Source organism: Pecten maximus, chromosome 12 (assembly GCF_902652985.1).
Source record: "Pecten maximus chromosome 12, xPecMax1.1, whole genome shotgun sequence".
Lineage (NCBI taxonomy): Eukaryota > Metazoa > Mollusca > Bivalvia > Pectinida > Pectinidae > Pecten > Pecten maximus.
In genome coordinates, this window is record NC_047026.1 from 2,724,806 (window position 1) to 2,750,623 (window position 25,818).

General features: G+C 36.0%; 1 protein-coding gene across 1 annotated transcript in view; it reads right to left on the bottom strand.

Annotated features, from left to right (window-relative positions):
* Window positions 1–178: 178 nt before the first annotated feature.
* LOC117338796 overlaps window positions 179–25,818 on the bottom strand; it is a 43,662-nt gene continuing 18,022 nt past the window's right edge. The window contains 17 exon segments of the mRNA XM_033900144.1: window positions 179–2,935; window positions 3,632–3,731; window positions 4,068–4,131; window positions 4,374–4,551; window positions 4,715–4,995; window positions 5,417–5,777; window positions 5,779–7,312; window positions 7,590–7,690; window positions 8,396–8,654; window positions 8,656–9,836; window positions 10,551–10,690; window positions 15,116–15,148; window positions 18,495–18,589; window positions 20,766–20,859; window positions 23,308–23,343; window positions 24,257–24,354; window positions 24,770–24,871. Coding sequence (XP_033756035.1) covers window positions 2,891–2,935; window positions 3,632–3,731; window positions 4,068–4,131; window positions 4,374–4,551; window positions 4,715–4,995; window positions 5,417–5,777; window positions 5,779–7,312; window positions 7,590–7,690; window positions 8,396–8,654; window positions 8,656–9,836; window positions 10,551–10,690; window positions 15,116–15,148; window positions 18,495–18,589; window positions 20,766–20,859; window positions 23,308–23,343; window positions 24,257–24,354; window positions 24,770–24,871 — 4,702 coding nt within the window. The 3' untranslated portion in view covers window positions 179–2,890.

The window sequence follows — 25,818 nt, forward strand, 5'->3', positions numbered from 1 at the left end:
GCCAAAGAGGGGCTACTCGTGTCAAAACGATGCTTCCACTGCCATATATGTATAAGACCACCCATGGTGATTCCGTTACCATGGAAACAGGTTATTCTGTTCATACAATATATATTTTATATATATCACTGTACACACACTATGTGTATTTGTCTATAACAAAAGAATAAGACACCTGTCATATTCAGATAATTTTATTTCGTTTAATGCTGCAATATACATACTGTATTTTAGCTGTTAAATATAAAACCACCTATTTCCCATGATATTCGGTTAGCCTGATAACCCACTCACTTATTTATAAATACTACGATCACTTACACCTCATACCATATACTTGTCATTAAGGTAGAGTCCCATCACTTACACACCTTCATCAGAATTGTTTTTGTATAAATTTATCTTTATTTCCTTATTCATACACAGTTTAATTATGTTATAGATTTTCGTCCCTTTACAGGGAAGCAACTCTTATTCAGAAATATTGGAACTCTTCTTTGTAGGAGATACAATAAAGATCACTGGGACATTCTACCTTAAGGCAATGTTGTTTATGATTTTTAACACCTATATAAAACTTAGGACTGGTATATCAGTATTAACTCAAAATAAATATATCTACTCCAGTATGGCAAGATAATAGTGTTCTAGACTGTAATTAAAAAACCTAGCTATAATGCTATTTATATTGAGTTTGTAGGTATATAGAGATATACATTATTAATTTCACTTTACTACAAATCTGAATGTTAAATTCAGAATGTCAGCCAAGTTTGTTCTTTATAAAAGTTGTGAATTTCTAGCATTTTGTATACACAAAATTTCACATGATATTTTTCCATAATTACACGCAAGAATATGAACTCGGACGGAAAGGTCATGCATTTCTGTAGAAAATGAAATAATCACTAAAATTTAATGATTCCGAATTAAATTAACTTCTACAAAAACTGTTAAGACTTCCTGAGTTTATACTTAAATTACAAAACTTTAACAAACATTATTCTAGCTAGTGTAAACAAAAACAAACATTTGGTGTATACATATACTGTATACAGAAATTTCTCTCCAAAGTGACATTTTCACAGTACAGTGAGTTCAAAGTGATGCTGAATGAATGTACTGATTTGAGTAAGACTACATATCTAGCACTCATGACACATGTACTACTACAAACTACTGTCAGTAAGGAGTAAAATAAAATTATTGATAAAACATTTTTGTCCTCTTGTCAAGTGATAGTTTCCCCATATACATTAAATTTGTGGTTTAAATTTTAAGGTTTCAAGATCATGCTGTAAAATCTGCTTCTCTATAAAACTGTAAATGTAGAAAAGTATATTAATTTTACATTATCATCTTGTAACCGTAAATTCAAACCACAAATTTTGGTAAATGTAAACTTTATTTTACAACAATTGTGAAACAAGATATATCAACTTAGTAATATATCAATCATGCTTGTTGGTCCAGTATAAAGCATGTTAGGTGTCTTACTGTGGGAGGAAACCGGAGTACCGGGGAAAACCCACGCGGTCGGGCAGGTGACCCCATACCTTTTCACGTCCAATTGGAAAATTTTAAAATTAGTACATGTACTGTATATATGAAAACTTTCACTTGAATAGAGGGCAACATTAGAAATAAAGTTTGAGGTTAAAGCTGAATTTTATTATTACCGATGGAAATCATTGAGAGCAATAGTAGACAAATTTACCACAGGGCCAAAAAGAATCAAGTTTATGTAAGGACGAAAAAAGCTTGGTGAATCTTTCATAATATAGAGCAATGCACTAATTTGTATATTCACAAATGTAAAGATCTCTGTGACATCCGCGATAAATAGACTAGTCCTTTTTTTATAAAAATTATGAGAAAAAAAATCAAGAAAAAAAACTGATTAAGTTAAATGTACATAATACATACTTATGTTGTATGAATCTAAACAAAGGATTTATCTTCTCATTTTCACATAACAAACAAAAAATGTTTAAGAAAAGGTACAGGCACCTTTCTGATATAAACTCCACGAAAACATGGTCCCATGTGCACACACACACACACACACACACATACACAGATATTGGCATATGTTTAACAATTTCAGATCTATAATTGTGTACTTCGGTCTCAGAACACTGTCTATATACAAAATTAATGTATTTCCAGGCCGCAAGCAAAATTTTCTAATGCCACTGTTTTTCAAGAATAGTTTTCACAAAAATGTTTTTGGCAATATAACGAAGAAAATTCATTATGTGACGGCAAAGGAAAACTATTTGACTTCCCAGCTGCTTGAGCACTATATAGGTACTGGTAAAATTCAGTGGTAGACAACATTTCCACTTTTGATTACTAAATACAATTATGTCAAGATTTTGACACCATATTTTAAGGCTAAGCATGTTATATATATACATATCACAGAAGTTAAATGTCCGAGACAACCTCATCCAAATTATATTTGATACACACAATATATCACAGACACTCACCAGCATATTTAAACACAAACCAACGTACACATGTAGCAAATTGTCCTTCTAACAGATGTTCTTGAAATTAACCGAAATATGGCACATTTTAAATTCATCATCTCATTTGAGAATTATTCATAATATTTCGTTTTCACAAAATGTTTATCCAAAAATATGTATGCCAATTTTTTCCATTTTCCATTTCTAAAACATATTTCACATAAAATTTGAATGATATTACTATCTTAAATTTTATGTATATTGAAGGAAATGTAATTTTTTATCGAGGATTTATTTACAAATCTGCCTAGTAAGATGGTCCTACACTATGAATAAATTAACTAACTTGTCTATGATGCTATGGAAACAAATTCTACACTGATACAAGAATCCAGGTCTTTTCAAAGAAGAGGCTAACTTTGTTTGTCAGATTTCTGTAATACAGTCCGCTGGACTTTCTACAACAAGAAAATAAAAACATTTCATTAAATAAATTTCATATCAGAATCGAAAATTTCAGCAGTTGCAGCAGTCAATTTTTATGCATGACTTTCTGGGTTTTCATTTGCATTTTTTATATTTTCGATTTGTACAGGACTTTCTTTAAACATTACTCATTTTGCAATTTACACATTACTGGTACAGAAGTCATGACACCTCAAGTATATATATACAGTATATATATAGATCACTTTGAAAGAATTCTGAACAGTTTGCAAATCCTAGTCATCCTGGGTTTTGAATCCAAAACGTGGGTTTTTTTGAAAACTTGCTGGGTTAATAAGGGTTATTTACTCTCAGACTGGGTGTTTTCAAAAACCAGATCAACCCGGGAAATCGCGTGAGTTATAAACACTACAAAGTGGCTTCTGATAATTTTCTGAATATATTATATGGACTTACAATTATGTGAACTAAAGTCACTGTACTTAATATGGTAATACATGTACTAAAATTTGCTAATTTAAAGGCAATTGCTGAGAAAATTTATTTCAGACACAGTTGCATTACTTAAACATGCTAGTCAGACAATTTTTTTTTTTTTTGGGGGGGGGGGGGGGGGGGGGGGGGGGGGTAGTTAGGCAGGAGGAGAAAAATATTAAGAAACAATATCTTTTAACTTTTTTTCTTGAAGCGTTTTAAACATGACATACCCTATTGAAGACTCTTGCTCTGAGACGATTCAGGGAGTAATCTTCGTCTCGTTTCTTTACATACTTCATGGCCTGCACTTCAGGGAGTTTCTTGTACAACCTGAGAGAAAAGATTTTGCATAAATTTACACCAAAATCATTAATGATTACTTCAGATAATTCAACCCAATGAAATAAATGTTCCAATTGTATATTTTATTTTGTTTTGCTGACGATAGAATTCCTAGAAACTTGGGTCAGTAAAGATGGAAAACGTTGCCTTTACAAGTACAGAGTGTATTTTTATTCTTTTTTTTTTTTTATAAATATTTTACAATTAAGAACTTGCTTGATTAATTTATATACATTAAATGTCTATTCATGTTACAACTTGCCACAATATTTATGCTTGAATTATTAAAATTTAATGAAATAGAAGAAAATCTTTTAAACCAACCTCTTGGTTATTTCTTTCATTTCCTTCTTGGACATGGATCGTCTTTTTGGCTTGTGTAGATTTTCTGGAAATGATACAAATGTAAATCTAAAGTTATCAGAATGTCAAAAATAAATAATTTTTCAAAGATGGTGATAAATTACTAGCGCCTATATGTGTCCAACAACAGTCTTTATATTAGATCTAGTGATTCGTTCGCTAGTAAAATATGATTCTTGACTACAAAACTGATTGCATTCATATTGACTATAAATGCCCTGGCCAGGCAGTTCAATGCTTAAGTATTGGGTTGTTGGCTTCACTTACCACTATAAGGATGTGCGTCGGGGTTCGACTCTTTCTTGTTGCCTTGGTTGTCAAACAGTTCCTTTCGCTCTTGTTCCAAGTAATGCTGCAGTTGGCGCTCGTGTGCTGCCAACAGGACTCTCTTCTGGCGCTCACCAACCCGAGATATCGTGTTTGGTTTGAAAGTCTTAAAGGCCTCCTGTAAAGAAATGGTATTCATGCGCTTATAAATACCATCTAAGAAATGTGTTTCTGACTCTCCAGTTCTAGAATTTTTAGCTAAACTTTTAATAATTTTCTATTTAAATGTATAATTTATATTTACAATTTATAATATTATAATTAACAAGTATTTCACTAACCTGCAAGGACATTTTATTCAAAGGCTTTGGATCATAATTTTCTTCGTCAGAGCTGTTGGCATCCACATGTCCGTCGTCTTTCCGATGACCTTTGGGGTCAAGGTCAAACTTTGTGTCCCGTGATTTATTGAGAATGTCACTACCGACGACAGCCTTCCAGTCTGCTGGGTGCATAGCTTTCGGTTGCCATGGTTTCTGTTTCACAGCATGTGCTTGCTGCTCCTTAAGAGGCTGTCTCCAAGGTCGGGATTCAGGCAAAGGAATATACCAGGACACGCCCCCTGAAACATTAAACACAACTAGTAAATAACAGTTATGATATTTTACAATATTTCTATAATATTCATGCATGTTGTTTTTCGACCATTTCTGGGAAGTTTTTTTTTCTTAATGCTTTACAATGATATCAAGACAAAAAAATGGTGTTTTCTGTTAAATTGTATATGTTTGAAAAAATGAAGTAGGTAATTTTTTTAGAAAAAATATCATGACTTTTAACAGTGCTTCCTTGAAAATTGTCATAAGAAAATTTAGGGTAGATACAAATGTAGTGTAAGGAAACTGGAAACATATTATTTCTGTTTATCAGTTGTTCTGAGCTCAAACATAATTTTAACAACCTATTTTTAGATTAATTAGTTACAGGTTTGTTTAATGACTACATATCTATGCCTATTGCTAGGTTTGGCCTTAACAACTTACTGTTAGGACTGTCCTGGAGTTTGGCTATACAGGTGTCTTCCGGAGTTTCCGGAGTAAACATCCGAGATTTAGGAGGTGGGACTGCCTTGGACATGTATCCATAATCAATGTCCGTCTTTGGAGATGGTGACCTTGGCCTCCTCCTAACCTCCTTTGACCTGTCGGGTGACATGCTTATCTCAAATGATGTTGTCCTCTTGTTTTCCTGTGACTTTGACCTTGACCTTGACCTTAGAGGTGAACGTGATGATGCAGTACTTTTGTGAGCTGACCTTTGCCTAATAGGAGAGCGTGTGGTTGACCTGGTGGGTGAGGTCGAGATATTCTTATGCCGTCTCTCTGGTGACATCAGAGGAACTGGGAATGACCCCTCTGTCGTTGTGAGAGGGGATATAGGGGCTTGTCTGGATAGCCTCCGACACCATTGTGACCTTCCCAGATTTTTTGCTGCGTTGTCGAGGTGGACTGACATGTATGGGAGAAGGATACATGGTTGACACAGACTTGTACTTTCGTGACGATGGTGACCTCGATTTCCTTGGCTTTTCAAACTCGTCCACATCTATACCATTATCCTCCATCTGTGCTAAAAACTCTTCCACGTTTTCTTTATTTCTGCGGTTGAGTTTCGGTTCCTGGTAGATATCGGCGGTACTCGTCTTCGTTTTCTTGTTTTTCTGTTTTCCTTTCTTTTCACTGCTGAACTTTTCTCCTCTTTGTTTGGCTGAGAACGGCCGATGAAAAATGCTGTCTTCATTTTGCGACTCTGAATCTTCTGTTTGTACAGGGCCTTTCATTGGGACCCTCCCTCTTGTTGGGCCCCTACCCTTATCCAGAAATGCTACTTGTCGACTTTTATTTGGAGGCTGGAAGTGTACATCGGTGCTACTATCTTTTGATGAAGTATCGGCGACAGCAACATTGGAATCTCCCTGCGAGTTGAGAGTCGAATCTGTATCTAAAAGAGTGGACGAATCTGTCATGGATATAGACGTTGTTGACGACACCAAGTCTAGTTCAACTCCAATAGCTTTGTCAGAAAGTCTGCCCTTCTGTTTAGCATTGAGCAACATTTCTAATTTCTTGAGTTTGTCCATTCTACGAATCTCCTTCTTTCTCTCTTTGTCAATTTTATCCCGTTGGTGTATGACCTTGTCGTGGAGTTTAGCCATGAGCGGATCGATGACATGACGGCGCCGGTTACGTTTGGCCTTTAACATCAGATCAGATTCATTCAATGCACTCGGTGTTGTTGCTTCAAAGCTTGTGTCCTCTGGTATAGAGTAAAGTGTGTCTGCACTCTCTCCAAGCTTCTGGGCTCGAGCTGGTTTTGCTTCCTTGTTTCGGTTATTATTCTCCTTATTTTTCTTTTCTTTTTCTGCACGCTTCTTCTTTTCCTGATGAGCGAGGATCTCGGCGTAACTGCCATTGCTCTCGTCATCTCCACTCAACCTCTTCCTATACTCGGCTTCACGTCTCAATCGCTCGGCCTCTTTTCGTTGCCTTGCTGATTTTTCCACTTCCTGTTTCTGAGTTGTCTGCCCTTCATCTGCCTCTTCATTCAATGTGTTAAGCTCTTTCATCAACCGGTTCTCCTTAGCACGTTCATACGTAACATCGTCCATGTACTTCTGGACAACATGCTTTGTGGGGTTCTTAATTAAGCTCGTAAGTGTATCCATCCGCGGGGTGTTCATACTGCTCTCGCTGGCATTGCTGGGATCCACATCCTTAAACCTCTGCCACATGTCGTTGATGTTTGGATGGACTGACTCACGATATTCCTTCTCAAGACTCTCACGAAGGATGACAACGCGCTTGCTGGGAGGCCTCTTGTCGAACTCTTCATCATATTCACTCTCATCGTCCACCAAGGGAACAAATTTGTGTTGAGACCTACAGATGAAAGAAAGATTTCAGTTGTATACAATTTTTTTTTGTCTTCCATACCAAGTCCCTTGAATTACATACTTTTTTCAAAATTCTCCCAAAATGACCTTTGACCTGTAACCTTTAAACAATGATCAACTGACCCCTGATCTGTACACTTATTCATCTGTTAGTTGACCCCTGACCTGACCTCACTGAATTGTGACCTTTGAAGTTTTAATTGACCCCTGTTTTGTGACCCCCAAACAACTATTAGCTGACCTTCGACCCTTTATGCACTTACCTGGCTTTCATCTCCAGGTCCCTGATCAGTTTGTCCCGTTTCTCCTTCAGCAGTTTTTCTTTCTCCTCATTTATAGCATCCTCAAAGTCAGAATCAGGCAGCTGTGTCAGACAATGAACAAGCATGTTATATCATGTGTTAATCTTAGTAAGCAATACTTATAGCAAAGAAAATATGTCACACTGATGTGATGTCATAGATAATTTATGATGTCATAATAAAAACATGGAAATCACACAATTGTCCATAGGGGAAAATATACCATCCAAGTCGAAAATGGCCTATCTTATGTAGAAATTGATTTGAGTTCTAATTTACATTACGCATAAATATGAGTCAAGTGATCAACAGAATCTTACACTTGTGGATATACAAACTGGACATGAGGAATTGAAATTATACATGTTTACAAATAATATTAAAGTGATTAAACATTTAACAACAAAGTAGAAAACTTTGGAGATAGAAAACACTTCAAATCTGAAATAAAAATTTAAGCCATGTTAATCTGGGCCGTTTTCGTTTTTGCGGTCCGAACGGTTAATCAAGTTGGACCGGTGTTGTTCGTTTATGAAATTAAGACGGACCTGGTGATTTTATATTGTTTTTAGACGAGCCTTGACAAAGACTTCCAAGGCCTGTATTAACATTTGCAGGTCTGTCAAGATATATGTCTGAAATATTACATTTAGAAAACTGACAAACCGGTTTGTCCGCATAAACGAACAGGCCCATGCAGTGTCTGGGTTAAGGGGAGATAATCACACTACCCAGCACACAGAGGTAATATATATGTGTATAATCACCTGCTCAAGCTCCCTAAACTGCCCATCTCCCTCTGGGTCCGTGTAAGCAGATCCTCGAGGATTATCGCGGTCCGAGTTCCTACCCATCACCTCAGCGAAATCTGCCCCTGGCTCCAAGGGTCGGGCTATCAGCCCTGGGCCTGGTTCAAGAGGTCTGTCTATCCGCGGTTCAAGTGGGTGGTCAGCACCTGGATTGTAGCCTCGGTCCACTGGTTGTCCAGTTTTATCACAGTAGGTGGCCGTGACCTCAACTCTGCCATCAGCCCTGGTTTTGATTTGCCCACGATGGACTCATGAGTCGCTGACGCTCAGCCTGGGTGACATACTCTACTGGTGCATTATCTCCCCTTGATCTGTACCGACCATCAATACCACCGTTATCTGATGTGCCCCGTCCAGTCTCTCGTCTATTTTGATAGATCTCCCTATCAGAGTGGTAGTTATCTCTTGCAGACGGGCGCTGATAGATGTCTCTTGCATCTAGTTCTCTGTAATGTTCTCCTGGTTCAAGTGACCTTGACCTCAATCTAGGATTGTAATCAATTTCTTTGTCCAAAGGATCAAATTTCTCTAGATCTTTATAGTCTTTTCCTCTCTCCAAAGATCTCTGTTGAAGCCTCTCTTCCATGTACTTTGCCATATGATCCTGGGCTTGACCTGGCTTGGGGCTTCCCCTGCCGCCAGCAATCGCTGGGGAATCCATTGTCGTATGATGAGAGAAAATTGGAGATGGTTGGCATGACAACTCCATTAACCTTGTGTTGTGAACTGGTGAGGAATTCCTGTGACTCTCTGGACTGAGGGCAATAAGATCTGTCTCTGACTTTGACCTTGACCTTGTGGCCCCGACAGGGTCCTGTTGGTAGTAGTTCCTTCCTTCAGAGTACCTGTCCAAAGGGTAGACAGACAGGTCACCCTCCCGGCCTGGGTGTGGGGTGAAGATGTCGCCAGGGTCCGACCTTGTAGTGACAGACAGGGGATCGTCTTTACTTTCTGTACCACTGTTAATTCTCTCCTTGGGTCGCGTCTCTGTGGAGGTCAGTCCTGAATAATCTGATCCAATACTTCTATATCTATGACTGCTGGTTCCTGTGTCAGCTGCGAATCGGTTGCCAAGGAAGTCATCCCCAGGCACCAGACGGCGTTCATCCCTGTGCTGACTTTCTGATGCCAGTCTGGAGGGATTGTAACTCCCTTGATATTCTCGGTCTTTCAAGGGCAGATCACTCCGTGAACGAAGGTCCGCAGAAGTTGGTTTTGAGCTCCTGTATGGCACAACCTCATCCTGGTCACTTTCCTGTCTCCCGGGACGACCTGAGAGGAGTTCAAGGCCACTGTCTGGACGTTGTTCTGTTGAAACAGTGTTATCTCCCCTTGAATTGCCGGAATGCATGGATCTCCTGTCTAAGCCACTGTCTGTCCCAGACTTATCCCGGTCATCCTGTCAACACAGAATAAAAAAATTTAAAATTTAAACCCCCACCAAAAACTAGGATTTTAAAGATTTACTTGAATGTATCTTTTTCACCAAACCAGCCTTTCAGTGTAACAATGTAAATCCACTTTGCACAAATATGGATTTTTTTTTGTAAATAAAATCATTTTTTCTCCTACTAAATAAGGAGTATACCTTTACCCTTCTGTGGTCAGATCAATGACGAGCAGTCGCACCATGTAACCTAAAATTATTTCTATTGGGCTTGGTGCTCCAATTAATAAGTGAAAACCCTTATTTTAGAGTCAGTTCACTATCTCTCTAATTTCAATATAATGATTCTTTACATAAGCAATTGATATGTTGTCCCATTATTCAAACATTTTGTACAGTCTGATAAATCTCTGATTGGTTGAGGTAATGGTGTTTCATATAATCTTGAAAATCAAAATACCCAACCCTCCCCCGCGGTGGTTAAGGTGTCCCGACATTTTATCACTAGCCCTCCACCACTGAGTTGCGAGTTCGAAACCCAAGTGGGACAGTTGCCTGGTACTGACAGTAGGCCGGTGGTTTTTCTCCAGGTACCCCAGCTTTCCTCCACCTCCAAAACCTGACACGTCCTTAAATGACCCTGGCTGTTAATAGGACGTTAACTGAAAACAAACAAACACCCCTCCCCCCTCCTAGTCTTCCATCCTATATACAATGACCACTTACCACCAAGGATTTCTCCTCAATAGTGGAGAGTCCATCAGATGAAGGTTTGTGATTACTGTAGATACCGCCAGATTTAGGGCCGTCCAGTCTTGATCCCAGGCAATGGGAAGGGAATGATGGCCCAATCGCGTCATCGGAACCTACAACATGGGCAACGTCGACAATTAGCTGAAGAAACAACAGTTCTGTGGTCTACATACACATCGACCATTCTGGCCCGAATTAGCACAGTGTGCTTGCAAAGAATGGTGTACTTATTGAAACTATTCTACGAGATAAGTTCTGTGTCAAATCAGGGTTGAAAGGAAAATCATGTATTTTTTTTTTTTTTTTTTTTCAGAAATTGAAAACTATGGATAATATCGGTAGATCAAGTCACACAAGCAACTTTTTCAAATGCGTTGAGCCTTTGATCAAGCATACCCATCCCCTTTCTTGTTGGAAAAAGTGTGTCTATGTTTGAGCAGTCACACTTAAAAAGAAATGAATACAACATAATTTGGAGTTTGCCTGAAAGTTGTGTTCAGACCACCATTTCTCTGATCTCCAGCAACGGGTAATCTTATTTGGTTGACAAATAAATATTTAACAAATAAGGAGCAAAATTATTTTACATTGAAATTAAAACAAAATAGCCGAACAGTTTTTTGCGACTTAATTCATTCTACATTTAATCTTGTAGTAGCTAATATCTCAGATAGAGGCAGCAGTTTCCAATTAATAACTTTGCGATATTCACGGTACCACTGTAATTATTTTATTAAGTTGACAGATATTACACATGTAAATATGAGGTTATTATTAATAGGCTATATAGATACATGCGAGTTAAGCACAATTATACAGTCAAGTTAAAAAGACAATAAATATAAAAGAAGTTAAGAACATTTTCCTAATTATTAACAATAAATCAAATACATCTCCTGCTGTGTTAAAATTAATTTTGCCAAATTTTTTCTCTCTCTTTCTGAAATGAAAATTAATCAACCTGTAATAATTGTCACACTTTTCCATCCCTTTTAAGCTTTAAAAACATGCATCCAGTACAAAGTTATGTATATACACACAAATATACATAAACAGGGCCTACAGGATAAAACACATACTGATATTATACATAAACTGGGCCTTCTCATACAAATACTAGTGCAGACTGTCAGCTGAAAGAATTACTTATATTACCAGGAATATACGAAATGTACATATAGACCTGCCTACGGTCAGATATACCTGGTATGAGTTTAAAGATGACCTACTCAAACACTTGCTATTATAAACAGGGCTTAATTCAGAGGAATATGAACAGACAGCTGAAGTTATTAAATATTAATAAGCAGACACCTGTCAAGGGTGTTTCAGGATATCTAATTGTATGGGATTAATATTGATCAATTCTTAGCTTTCGTAGCTCAACCTATACCTTCGTATCTACAGTAACAGACTGGACCTATTGAATATATCTAATAAACACCAAGTTATACAAAACTGACAGATATTGTTTACCATGCTCATTACTGGAAATGTATGAATTATCGTGGGTTCCAAATTTGATATTTAAAATCAGTTGAATTATACATTAAACAGACAGACAGTTATCGTCAGTAAATTACCTATCAATATTCTATAAAGATTAGACACAACTTTTGTAAATATAATTTTACCAATTTAAATTTGTTAAAATCTGTTATGTCACAATTTCTACGAAGCGGAAATAAAAACGACATTTGTTACAGTTACATGTAGCGATTATTGTTAGGCCTTGTATTATAGAAACAACCAACAACGGGATACCTCGGGGGTCCTTCCACGAGACGCTGTGTCGTCCACCGACATAGTCACTATGGAAACCATAATGACGTTCCTTGTAATCACCATGACGACCTAGACCATTCTGATAATCTTTGCGATAATCTCTCATGTAATCAGAAGAAAAGTTAGTTTTTCCGTGATCACGCTGGTATTCCTTCCTCTCGGAGTTATAAACATGTGATTTACGATGATCGTTTTCCGAATGAATATCACCGACAACATCGAGTTTGCTATTATTTTGTTTCTCGTAATCACGTTTGTGTTTATCACTGTCGTATTTGCGATAATCAGAATAAGTTCCAGATTTGTAATCCAATTTCTGTGTATAATCGTTAAATTTGTTAGGGGTGTCGACCGACGACGTATAACCGTTATATTTGGTTTGTGTGTCGACTGACGAGGTAGAACCGTTATATTTATTCTGGGTATTGGCCGATGGTGTATAACCATTATATTTGGTTTTGGTGTCGACCGATGGCGTACAACCGTTATATTTGTTATGGGTGTCGACCGATGGCGTATAACCGTTATATTTGGTTTTGGTGTTGACCGATGGTGTATAACCGTTATAATTGGTTTTGGTATCGGCCGACAGCGTAGAACCATTATATTTGTTCTGAGTATCGCCCGATGGTGTATAACCGTCATATTTGCTTTTGTAATCAGTGGGATAGCTCTTGTAAGTATCGGCGGGAGTGGTCTGGTCGTCACGGAGATATTTGAAAGTATCGTCACTATGGTCCCAGTTTCTGTATGCGTCGTCTGTAGTACAATAAAAATATTCTCCTGTACTGGCCACAGAAATAACTACAATGTCTACTCTACACTTATAATTAAATACGTAACTTCCGTTAACGTTCTATTGAATTATTCGAAGAAGGGCAATTATATAAATAAACATTGTTTTAGATCTACTGGCAATCAGTCATTTAGGAGGGAAATAATTTTAAGAAAATTTCCTGAAAGAAAATGTCAATCTTAATTTGCCAGCTTAAAAGTCTACAAGTCTCCAACTTAAATCAGCACATACACTCTCTCAACTTTTTTCACAACATAATCGAAATCCCAATACATAACAACTTTTCAAAGATACAAGATTAGTCCACTAATTTTGCAAGACTTTAATCTCACAGTACTGGGTAAAGCTTTAATCAATGAAAGTGAAAAGTGAATTGCACAGCGCAGTGCCTTAGCATTTATCTCGGAGTAGTTACACCTATCAATCAGTCTTTAGACCTGTCAATCATGATGCCAGGAAACGAAAAAGTCTTTAAATCTCACTAAAAAGCCCAAGCTGCAATGAAGCTATTTAACTAATACTAGGGGTGTAACCCTTGGATTTTGAAAATGGGAATTATCACTTGGAATGGTATTCATGATTTTTCCTGAGCTTTAATATATGTCCAATACATTGTATACTGACTTTCATTATACTGGCATTAATTAGCAGAACCAGAAATGTACCCAGGTAAGACTTAATGAATTTAAAAGGAAGCAGATCTAGATTGAAAAGACAATCAAATCACAAATAAAAACATAATTTGAAACAACTTGTGTGCTATTAGCACAAATGACTCAAACAAAAATGTTTGTTTTTGAAACATAAAAAAAAAAAAAAAAATGAAAAAAATAACCATGAACAAATTAGAATTATACCAACCATCACTCAGGATGTAAAATGGGTTATCTAAGAAAAAGAAATGAAAGAATGGCTCATTCCGAGGTCATTTACACACTGACACAGTGATTTGAAACTGGTACAAGGAACATCGGGGGAAGGATGACATGCTTGGAGTGTAAAATTAAAACCAGGTTTCTGGGGTCAAATCAGAAAAATTACGGAAAAAAATTCACAAAATTCAATCATGTCCAACAGATGAAAGCAATTTCAAATCTTTTAAGAAGTATTTCACACATAAGGAAAGGTCAAATGAAATTTATATTTGGTTTGTATACTGACTAGAGTATAAACACAAAGATTTGATATACAACAACAGAGATATTATGTACCTAGCAAGGTTAACTACAGATGATACGTATACAATTGTATATATAATATACACAGATATACTGAAGTAGAGAAGCCAAATTATAGGTATAATTTTTCAATTTCATAATGTCAAAATCTGTTTTTCAACATAAATTAAAGAAAGTGAATTCGAAGAGGCCAATTATAATTTCATAAAAAAATGTATCTTTTTAAATTGTTACTGTGATCTACCAGGTAATTTTATTTTTTGTCTACTGTAAACGTGGAAATTTACGCGAGGGGGAAATTTACGCTAATTACACGGAGTCCTTTTGATCGCGAGAATTTCCCCAACACGTATTATTTTGATATCATTTGAATAATCTCGAACTACAAACGAAGGTGGATCGACCGCGAAAATTACCCCAAGGCTAATAGTTTACATATCGAAATCGCGAAATTACCCCCCCCCCCCCCCCCCCCCCCCCCCCCCCCCCCCCCGAAAATAACCACGTTTACAGTATCTTAAATAAAAAGAAGTTAATTACTTGAACCTCTAAGAAAACTTGGACTCTGCATGTCACATGCCTCCAGAGATTTTCAGTATAAGATAATATTATAACTATAGTATAGAATATGTACCTGTGCTTGTATGAATATATTATGTATGATACTTAAATACATAAAGTGAAGTTGATTTGTTCAATTTAAAATTTCTTATCACTCAGATTGGAACATAGGAAGGATTAGCAGAGAAAGAAGGAGTGATAGACAGAGGGAGATTCACCTGAGTGTGAGCTTTCCATGGTAGAATTTACAGCTGCAAAGAATCGGCAATGGAAGATATATTACCAGTTTATACAACATGCGAGTCAGAGGATGAAGTGTCCAGTAAATAGTGTGTAAAGATGATATACCATGCACTTCTTTATCCATCAACTACATCATGAACATTCCTAAGAAGTAATGGCTAAACAAATGACTCATGCATGCTGTACCAAAAAGAAACAGGACAGAAATTTGTGTTTTTGCAAAGCAGAACCACACAGCAAAATATTTCTATATCAAACCCCTTATCACTCACAAGATCACTATTACCTATGGGCCTCTATAACAAATCCCTGAGGACCTGTGAGTTCACTATTGGCATATAACGAACTACTGTGGATCTTTAAGTTCAATATGGATCTGTAAAAAATCCCTGAAGATCTGTGGGTTCACTTTTAGCCTGTAACAAATCCCTGAGGACTTATGAGTTCACTATGGGCCCATAACAAATTACTGAGGATATGCAAGTTCACTATGGGTCTAAGAAAATTTCAAGACTCAAAAAACCCCAATTTTCTTTTAAAATTTTTTGAAAGAGTTATAATTTACTAATTTTAAACCAACTTTTCCCATTAAATTTTTTAACCTTTCCCCTAAAATTTTAAATTTTCCACAAACTCATCCCCCTTTTAAACTAACTCCAAAATTTTTAACAAATAAAATATATAAATTTAGTTTAAAGTTATCTATCTAAATTTTTAACTAAATCTAAAAAATCAATTTAAACTTTATTCCCCCAACATAATTTCCTACTCCCCTTCCACTTTTCCCCATTCTTCCCAAAATAAATTTTCCCTAATTTCCCACTAATAACGTTTTTTAAAAATTTATGAACCCCAAATTTCAACAATTAAATTAGGGATCTATTCCACATCATCTTAACCCTTTTTCTCAACTTTTTTAAAACAAATCTCCAAAAAACTTTGTTTTAAAAAAACAGATCTATTTTAAAAATAATTCCAAAACCCAAAATTTTTCGAAAAAATAAAAAAAGGTTTAAAAAAAATAAAAGAAAAAGAAAAATTTAATTTAAAAACTAAAAAAATGTTTAAAAAAAAAAAAAAAAAATTAAAAACTGACATTAAAATTTAAAAAATTAAAAGTTTAATGAAAAAAAAAAATTGTAAATTAACCGGCTTAAACAAATACCAAAAAATATAAAAAATTAATACTGCAATTGAAATTAACTCTAAAATTTAAATTGTTTTAGAAAGGAAATTTGGTTTAATTTTTTTTAATAAGCAAACAATTTCAAAAAAAAAAAAATTCAAAAATTAAATCAGTAAAATGAAAAATTATTCTTTTTAATAAGTATTTCACAAAAGGGGGTAATAAATTTATATTTTTTTGAATAAGAAAAAAAAGATTGAATAAACAAATATTTATAAAATTATTTTTTAATTATAAAAAAGAATTAAAATTCCAAGGGGAAATTTAAAAATTTCAAAACATCCTTTTAAAAAAATTAAAAAGAAAAAAACCAAATTAAATTCAAAAAAAATTTTAAAGAAAAAACCATTAATTATATAATAAAAGCACTGAAAAAGGAAATACGCAGGGGGAAATTACGCTAATTACAAACCGGAAGATCACTTTTACCCACAAAAAATATATACAACAACCAAAACCCACACCCCCCCCCCCCCCCCCCCCCCCCCACCCCCACCCCCCCCCCCACCCCCCCCCCCCCCCCCACCACACCCCCCCCCCCCCCCCCCCCCCCCCCCCCCCCCCCCCCCCCCCCCCCCCCCCCCCCGAAAATAACCACGTTTACAGTATCTTAAATAAAAAGAAGTTAATTACTTGAACCTCTAAGAAAACTTGGACTCTGCATGTCACATGCCTCCAGAGATTTGCAGTATAAGATAATATTACAACTATAGTATAGAATATGTACTTGTGCTTGTATGAATATATTATGTATGATACTTAAATACATAAAGTGAAGTTGATTTGTTCATTTAAAATTTCTTATCACTCAGATTTGAACATAGGAAGGATTAGCAGAGAAGGAAGGAGTGATAGACAGAGGGAGATTCACCTGAGTGTGAGCTTTCCATGGTAGAATTTACAGCTGCAAAGAATCGGCAATGGAAGATATATTACCAGTTTATACAACATGCAAGTCAGAGGATGAAGTGTCCAGTTAATAGTGTGTACAGATCATATTCCATGCACTTCTTTATCCTTCAACTACATCATAAATACTCCTAAGAAGTAATGGCTAAGCAAATGACTCATGCATGCTGTACCAAAAAGAAACAGGACAGAAATTTGTGTTTTTGCAAAGCAGAACCACACAGCAAAATATTTCTATATCAAACCCCTTATCACCCATATAGATCACTATTACCTATGGGCCTCTATAACAAATCCCTGAGGACCTGTGAGTTCACTATTGGCCTGTAACGAACTTCTGAGGACCTGTGAGTTCACTTTTGGCCTATAATCAATCCCTGAGGATCTGTGAGTTCACTATGGGCCTATAACAAACTACTGAGAGTCTGTGAGTTCACTATTGGCCTGTAATGAACTTCTGAGGATCTGTGAGTTCACTATGGGCCTGTAATAAATCCTTGAGAGTCTGCGAGTTCACTATGGGCCTGTAACAAACTCCTGCAGATCTGTAAGTTCACTATGGGCCTATTACAAACTTCTGTGGATCTGTGAGTTCACTTTTGGCCTATAATCAATCCATGAGGATCTGTGAGTTCACTATGGGTTTGAAACAAATCTCTAAGAACCTGTAAGTTCACTATGGTCCTAAATTGAACTTTTTTGGACCCCTAAGTTCAATTAAAGCCTATAACGAGCCCATGAGGATCTACAAGTTCACCATTAATGAGTTCACTAAGGACCTGCAATGGTATCATGAACCCCTACTAGCTATAGATTTGGTTGGTGGTGGGGCAATCACTTGATAGATAATCTTATCATATAATTTCATTTCTGCTCAAAATCCCTTTTATTATGAACACTACCAGAAGAACATGCATTCATAGGCAAGTGAATGCAGTATTATCAGTTTGATATTGGCTATGATTATATATTGCCTTTTATGGAGTTTTGGTTTGAAGTGAGTTTAACATCCTTTCAACAGCCATGGTGAGGGAAAGTCAGTTGCATAATTTACTCTTGAAGAAATCTTTCCCAATTCATCGATTTTCTTCCCAAAATGACACAAAAAGGCCCCTTCCCAAACCAGTGAGAAAACGCCCTGAAGATTTGTGTTTATAATACACATGTTTTACGGAGATGTACATAGCAGTTGTGAGATTTTAAGAGAAATGCTGTACCTGTGTTGTTCAATATACGGTTAAGGTTAGCAGTGTACATACCTGTGTGTGTACTTTCTACTGTGGCGATGCTGTCCATCAGTGACCCAGAGTCGTCATTGTCCTCGGTATAGTACAGGTCACGGCTCCCGTAGGGTCTGTCAGAGCAAATCATCACATATTACTTACCAATTCTTATTCAATCAAAAACTGCTGACCATATTTATCTTGAACATAAGCCCAGGCCCAGCAATAAGCTGACTGAAATCTACTTTGCTGTTTAGTAAAATATTAAGAGTGGAATATTGCAATACCAAATATCCCAATTTCAATATTCAATATAAACCAAACTACTGCCACATACCGAACCCCCAACCCCCAACAAGATTATGTGATATTCTAGTGTACTATTATATATCAGTAAAATGTATTGTCCCATAAAAAGTACCCACCCAAACCCCAAACCCCAAACCCCCAACCCCGATTTTGAGTAAGAGGTTATGTGCTTGCCCCAACGTAATTTGAGACAGTTATTTGTATTGCCCCATAGAATTTGAGACAGTTATCTGTATTGCCCCATAGAATTTGAGACAGTTATTTGTATTGCCCCATAGAATTTGAGACAGTTATTTGTATTGCCCCATAGAATTTGAGACAGTTATTTGTATTGCCCCATAGAATTTGAGACAGTTATCTGTATTGCCCCATAGAATTTGAGACAGTTATTTGTAAAGTATCCAGATAAAGATAACCTAGGGATTAAAATTTACTACCATGACATCTTGTATAAGACATCCCTGTTATGATGTAATGTTGTGTACAGGTGTTTAACACTACATGCATAGATAACTCCTTAATTGAGTTTTAACAGCAAGAAACATTCAGAGAAAATGACCGATTACATACATCAGGTGGTAAATCATATCCCAATCCATCATATCAAACATAAGGTCAAGGTCACGGATGGTCAAGCCTTGGTCAGATTGTACCCAACGATGTAGACTGCACATCATATCACTATGACAACGATCCAATCAAACATATCCTATCACTTCTGTTAACGATCCAATCAAACGTGTCCTTTCACAACCGTCAACGATCCAATCAAACGTTTCCTATCACGACTGTCAACGATCCAATCAAACGATCACGACTGACAACGATCCAATCAAACGTTTCCTATCGCTTCAGTTAACGATCCAATCAAGCGTATCCTTTCACAACCGTCAACGATCCAAACAAATGTTTCCTATCACGACTGTCAACGATCCAATCAAAAGATCACGACTGACAACGATCCAATCAAACGTTTCCTATCAAGACTGTCAACGATCCAATCACACGTATCATATATCACGACTGTCAATGATCCAATCACACGTATCCTGTCGTGACTGTCAATGATCCAATCACACGTATCCTATATCACGACTGTTTATGATACAGTGTGTACATTACAGTCTTTCTCAAGTTTTTAGTTTTTACAGAAAAATTCAAAATCTCATGGCCGACAATGCTCCTGATTATGTAACACTTAAAAACTTCATCTCAAGGTCACGGATGTTCATCTCAAGGTCATGGATGTTGACCTTGAGATGTCCCAGCACCAGTTACACAGTAATACAGTGAAACTCTCCCAAAACTGTTACCAATATTTCCACATCACATGAAAATGGCCATCTTTTTTTCTGCAGAAGTATTTGAAACTACCCTAACTAAACCTCAGCTTTGGAGAAAGGATGTCCAACTTTCCGAGTCCTTCATAACGTCAGAAGATCAATGTTACTAAATTCACTTATTTGTAATAAATTATAACCCAATGTCAGGTCTACTTCCAATTAATATCAGAATTTAGGATACTAGTAATGCTTCAATCAACAAATTTATACTCCTTATAGTAACTGATACAATATGGAACTGACGAACGAAAACATTGTACAACATGGTGATCAGATTGATGAGGCTTCCAGCATCTCCACTGTAACATATTTGGTATGCAATGGATCTCATTGCCGTCTGCCACTCTGATAGTCATCAATACACCTGCTTTAATTAAATACCAACTCAATTTCCCAGTACTGTCCCAGGGGATGAATTCTACAACTAGTCTGACCATCTCCCCAGAGATTTGGGTGAGTCCATGTGCAAAATCAGATTAGGTATGCATGTCCCAGAAGAGTCCATTATTCAAATGTCTGGGGAGGGGGGGTTGGTTTCTGAAATTGGTTACACTTTGTTACAGGGTTTTTACCTGTATATCCCAAAAAAGTCCATTTCTCAAAGTGTCTGGCCGAGTATTTCTCAGGGTTATGAAATTTTTTTAGAGTGTCTTACCTATATGGGCGGAGCCTTGAGCCCTCCCGGCGACGTGAACTGTTGTCAGAGTCGTTGGGTGAAATCACACCTCCACTGCTGGATGGACTGCCCTCTATAGAAAATCCCAACAAAACACCAATAAATGGCCAGTAATGGTCATTGGATTGAGGTCAATCATGTAGAGGTCACCCATTAGAAGAGTGGTGACCACACACAATAGGACAAAGGCATTGTCAGAGATATAATGGTACTTGTTCTAATTACCATATATATTACATGAATATTATAATTTTATTTTATTAGGTCTGATTGGTTATGGTGGTATTTCATTTTCAGATGTCAGTAAGTTGGAAATCAAGGATATTTTTACCATGGACAATTTTAGCTAGAAAATGAAATATTGAAACTTCTTGACATCTAGAGGACCTCATTACCCTGGATTTAGCATGCAGTCCATAGAATTTTCATGATTTCATACAATTTAAAGCAAAAAAGGGTGCAGTTTTTGCTAAAATAATCAAACAGACTATATTTTTTTCTATTTAATGAATTCTAATTATATCTTTTCTCACAAAATTTTACTCTATCTTTGAAAATACAGGAAAACTGATAGGCTAATTGAAAAAAAATATCTTCTATTAACACTCGATCATCCAGTTTCTGTCAAGTGGAACTCTTTTTACAATGGAGGCATATATTCAAAATGTATCATACACCCTTAATGTTTAATATGATAAGTACCCTGTCATTTAACAATATCGACTAGCTGATTTCCCATGGGTACTTAACACCTAAAAGATACAGTCTTTGTCCTGACAGTACAGTTATAGCCTCCTTTAAAGCTATATGTCTGGTGCCTTACTTAATTATGCATGACCACAGCTGTTCTGAGTCACTTGCTGGTATTTCTTTGGAAGCTGATTTCTCAATATTTTAAAGGGTCACACAATCATGTATCACAGGTTTATTGACTGAAGTATTTCCTTTTCTTTATTTATGTTTTAATTAAGTTTACTACTTGCAACACTGAAATGTATCTTGGGTACTATATATTTGGAACAGACAATACAAGAGAATACAAAACAAATGGTAGTCTGTCAATTTATTTAAACTGTATTATTGAAATTCTACATACTATTGTTTTTTTGGTTTTTGTTTTCTTTTTCAATTTCAAAATATTCAAACATCTTATATTTTCAATTTTAATGTTATTTTCAATAAATCCTACAAATGGACAACAATGTCACTTTAATTAAATCACAAACATTGAGTACATAATTGAAGATTTTCGGAAGTTTTTTTTCTGAAATAAAAGTTTTAGTCAATATCACATTAATACACACTCATTGTTAACAAAATTCAAAACTTTTTTTCCAGAAAACACACAGCAGACAATAAAAGATTAAATTAGGTTTTCTCTTTTGTGATAAAATGATACATGTACAAATCGTTTAGTTTTAAACAATTGTATTGTAAGATACAATCTTCTGTTGTTTGTTGTCGTTGTTGTTGTTTCTGTAACATTTCACAGGAATCCTTCGAAGTCATAGGATCAACGATATCCACATGACAAAAATTTGTCCAGTTTTCAGGTGGGCAACTCTCAAGACGAATAAATGAATATAGTAAGAAATCCCAAAGGGATCTTGGTGCCCACCATTGAATGATCTTCATTAGCTCTATGTCAGACTGACCTTCTAACTACGTTTCCCTACTTTCTTCTTTTCCTCTTAATAATCTGATAACAAGAACAAGTGGAACCTATTTGTGAAGTTTGAGGAATATCCCTCCAGTACTTTTCAAGAAATAGCGATGAACAAATTTCAATTCTCAAAATTCAAGATGGTCGCCTCAGCCATTTTGCTTTCCTGATCAAATATTAAAATCAAATTGGCATAAATAGGGACCAAGGGGTCTTAAACATCAAATTTGAGGAGTATCCCTCCAGTTCTTTTCAGGAAATAGTGACTACAAACTTCAATTCTCAAAATTCAAGATGGTCGCCTCAGCCATTTTGCTTTCCTGATCAAATATTAAAATCAAATTGGCATAAATAGGGACCAAGGGGTCTTAAACATGAAATTTGAGGAGTATCCCTTCCAGTTCAGATGGCTGTCTGTCAGCCATTTTGTTTTTCTGTTCAAAAATCCAAATTGAATTGGCACAAATAAGGAGCAAGGGGAACCTACAGGTGAAAATTAAAATGATCCAGTTAATTTTTAATATAGATTTCCCACCTGTAGAGACATGTCCACTATCAGTGTTAAAATTTCCTATACCACAATCCAAAGGAACAAAATTGTGCCATGGATTACAGCAAAAACACACAAATTAAATTTCTCAAATACATCCATGATTAGTCAAAAAAACATATCAATAGGCTTCTTCTTAAATGTTGTTTAATTATGTGAATGTTGGTTTTTTTTCCTGTAAAAAGAGTCAGTGCTCAAAAATCTCAATCAAAAGCACATGCACATGTCACACAAGGTTACATGTAAGTTACATATGTACGTGTTAGGAAAATCAATGTTGTGTTATATAATTAGCGCACACTGTCTACCTCTGCGATGACGACGGTATCTTTTCTTTCTACGAGCTGAAAATATTGTAAGCATTGGCATGCACAATATGTAATATGTATATACATGTATATTCAGATACGAGCTGAAAATATTGCAAGCATTGGCATGCACAATATATAATTTGTATATATATATGTATATTCAGATACAACATAATATTGTTACACACTATCAAATTAAAACTAACTACAGTCTCCGATTCACTTACCTGGTATGAGAAAGCTCATCATGATGGCGTACTTATTTACATCACACAATTTTTACAGTACTGTAGATGTTTATAATTAGAACATTAGTCTTAGGCATGAATATTTTCTCCAAGCCGAGAAAAATAGATGAAAAGAAGAAAATATCAACGATGATGTTAAATGAGAAAAGTTGCTTGTCTTTTTAACATCAGCAGCATTTTTATTTTTAGCGAGAAAAAATTCAGAACAACAAGCATAATGGGCATTGCTGAAAAATATATGTCCCCTTACCGGCCCCTGCTAGAAATAGCAACAGCGACCTTGACCCCAAATCTCTGAAACTCGAATTTGATTGAGAAATTATTGTCCTTTGTCATTGTGTGAAGTTTTATCAAAATCCCTCAAAGAATGAAGCCGCTAGAGCGCTGACAAACTTTGGCGTTACACAAGTACATACAGGACGGACAGAGAGCTCGAGGAAACCTATAGTTCCCAGGCACATCACCAGCCGAGGATCTCTTGGACTTATAATGTACTATATTTTTCATGCAAAGGTTGAAATTCAAGGACTTTTTATAACTGTGTGAACCATGTGTTAGGTGATAATTATAGCCTGATGATCTACAAATTCTACGAACAGAGAGACGGAGAAAGGAAGAACTAAATATAGAATAATTTCAAACAGCAAAACAGCTAAGCAGTAGACATGTGACATGCTATAATTTGTGTGTGTACTGACCATGCTGTGGACTGTTGCCTCCGTAAGTTTCCTGACGGTCACTACTTCCAGATCGCGACAGACGGGCGCTCTTACTACTGGAAGGACGACCATCTTCTCTGAAAAACGCAGGGAGTTGGTGAAGAACAGTGTTTCAAAATTATATCAATTAATATCTTTGTAATTTTCTTTTTTAATTTAAAGTTTATGTTGTTTTTTTTCAAAGATCACTTTAATAGATGTTAATGTAATGTATTTATATATTTTGCAAGAATTGCAAAACAAGTTATATCAATTTCTGTAGGCCAATGACTGACTAATACCCATCTCTACACCTCATTTTTAACCACAGCAACTAAATGACATCTATTGTTTTGTAGAAAAAACAACACAATTGTATCCACTGTCCCTCAAAACACTTATATACCAATTTTCAGCTAAATGAGACAATATCTCAAAATATCTCATCGTTGAAGGGGGTCATAGCGAAAAACTGAAATTTTCCAAATCTCTAGGAAGGTGAATATTTCTTACCCGTGCGGTGATGAAGAAAATCTGCGATCAGTTGGCGAAGTTGAGTTGTTGTCATGACCTAACGGTGCTGCCTCCTCCGACCTACTTCTGATATGTCGTTCCCTAAATATAGACATCAGTTTATCAGTAAAACTTTCTATTAACAAAAATCTATTTCAATGAAAAATTAAAGCATATCTCATTTTTTTCTCATAAAAAAAAATGTTTTAAGCAAAATATTTTTGAAATCTCAAAAGAAATACCAAAGATATTACTATCAGGACAAAAAAATATTTAGGTAGGACATAATGCCTATTCAAAAATAGACTTCAGTAACTAGCTTAACTGGAAGGTCTGTTCAGCTATAATGAAAAGGCCTATAGGGCCTGTAATACTTACAAGGATATTTCAGAAATAATTGCAAGATTCTTGAACCTAGAGATTCTATAGTTCTATACGAAGTTTTCAACATTGATTTCCCCCGTTACCTTGAAAGAAGGTCAATTGGAAGGTCACTTACAAAAGAAAAGAGAGAAAGTAACTCTGTAACACACACCCGATCCAATGTACAATATACCTACTGGCCAGCATTACTCTAGCAAGATCTTCTGAACTTGTGAGAAAAATTGTTACAATTTTTTACTAAATGTGAAATTTTGACAAGCTGACCCTTGACCTAAACACAATTTATCAGAAAAAGATCTGCACTATGGCTTTTTGCAATACACCTACCATAATATCATCACTATTGATGATTATTGGGCCTTCAAATAATGTTGTTCGAAGTTTTTATCATAGTTAAACCAAGTGACCTTGACAGTAAGTCAGGGTCATTTATATATAAGTTAGTTTTTGTCACTTCAAACCAGGAAATTCCTGGACAAAGACGTCGACGATGACTGTGGCCGGGAAGAAATGCTTTAACAATTAATGACCACGTCCCTGTGACCTCTTAAGTAGGTCAAGGTCATTTACTTGAGGAAAGGAAAATGTATCAAATACCAAGTTCTTGGATCTTCCAAAACTGGAGAAGTCATTCCTGCTAAAATTCTTTTATAATGTACTAAACT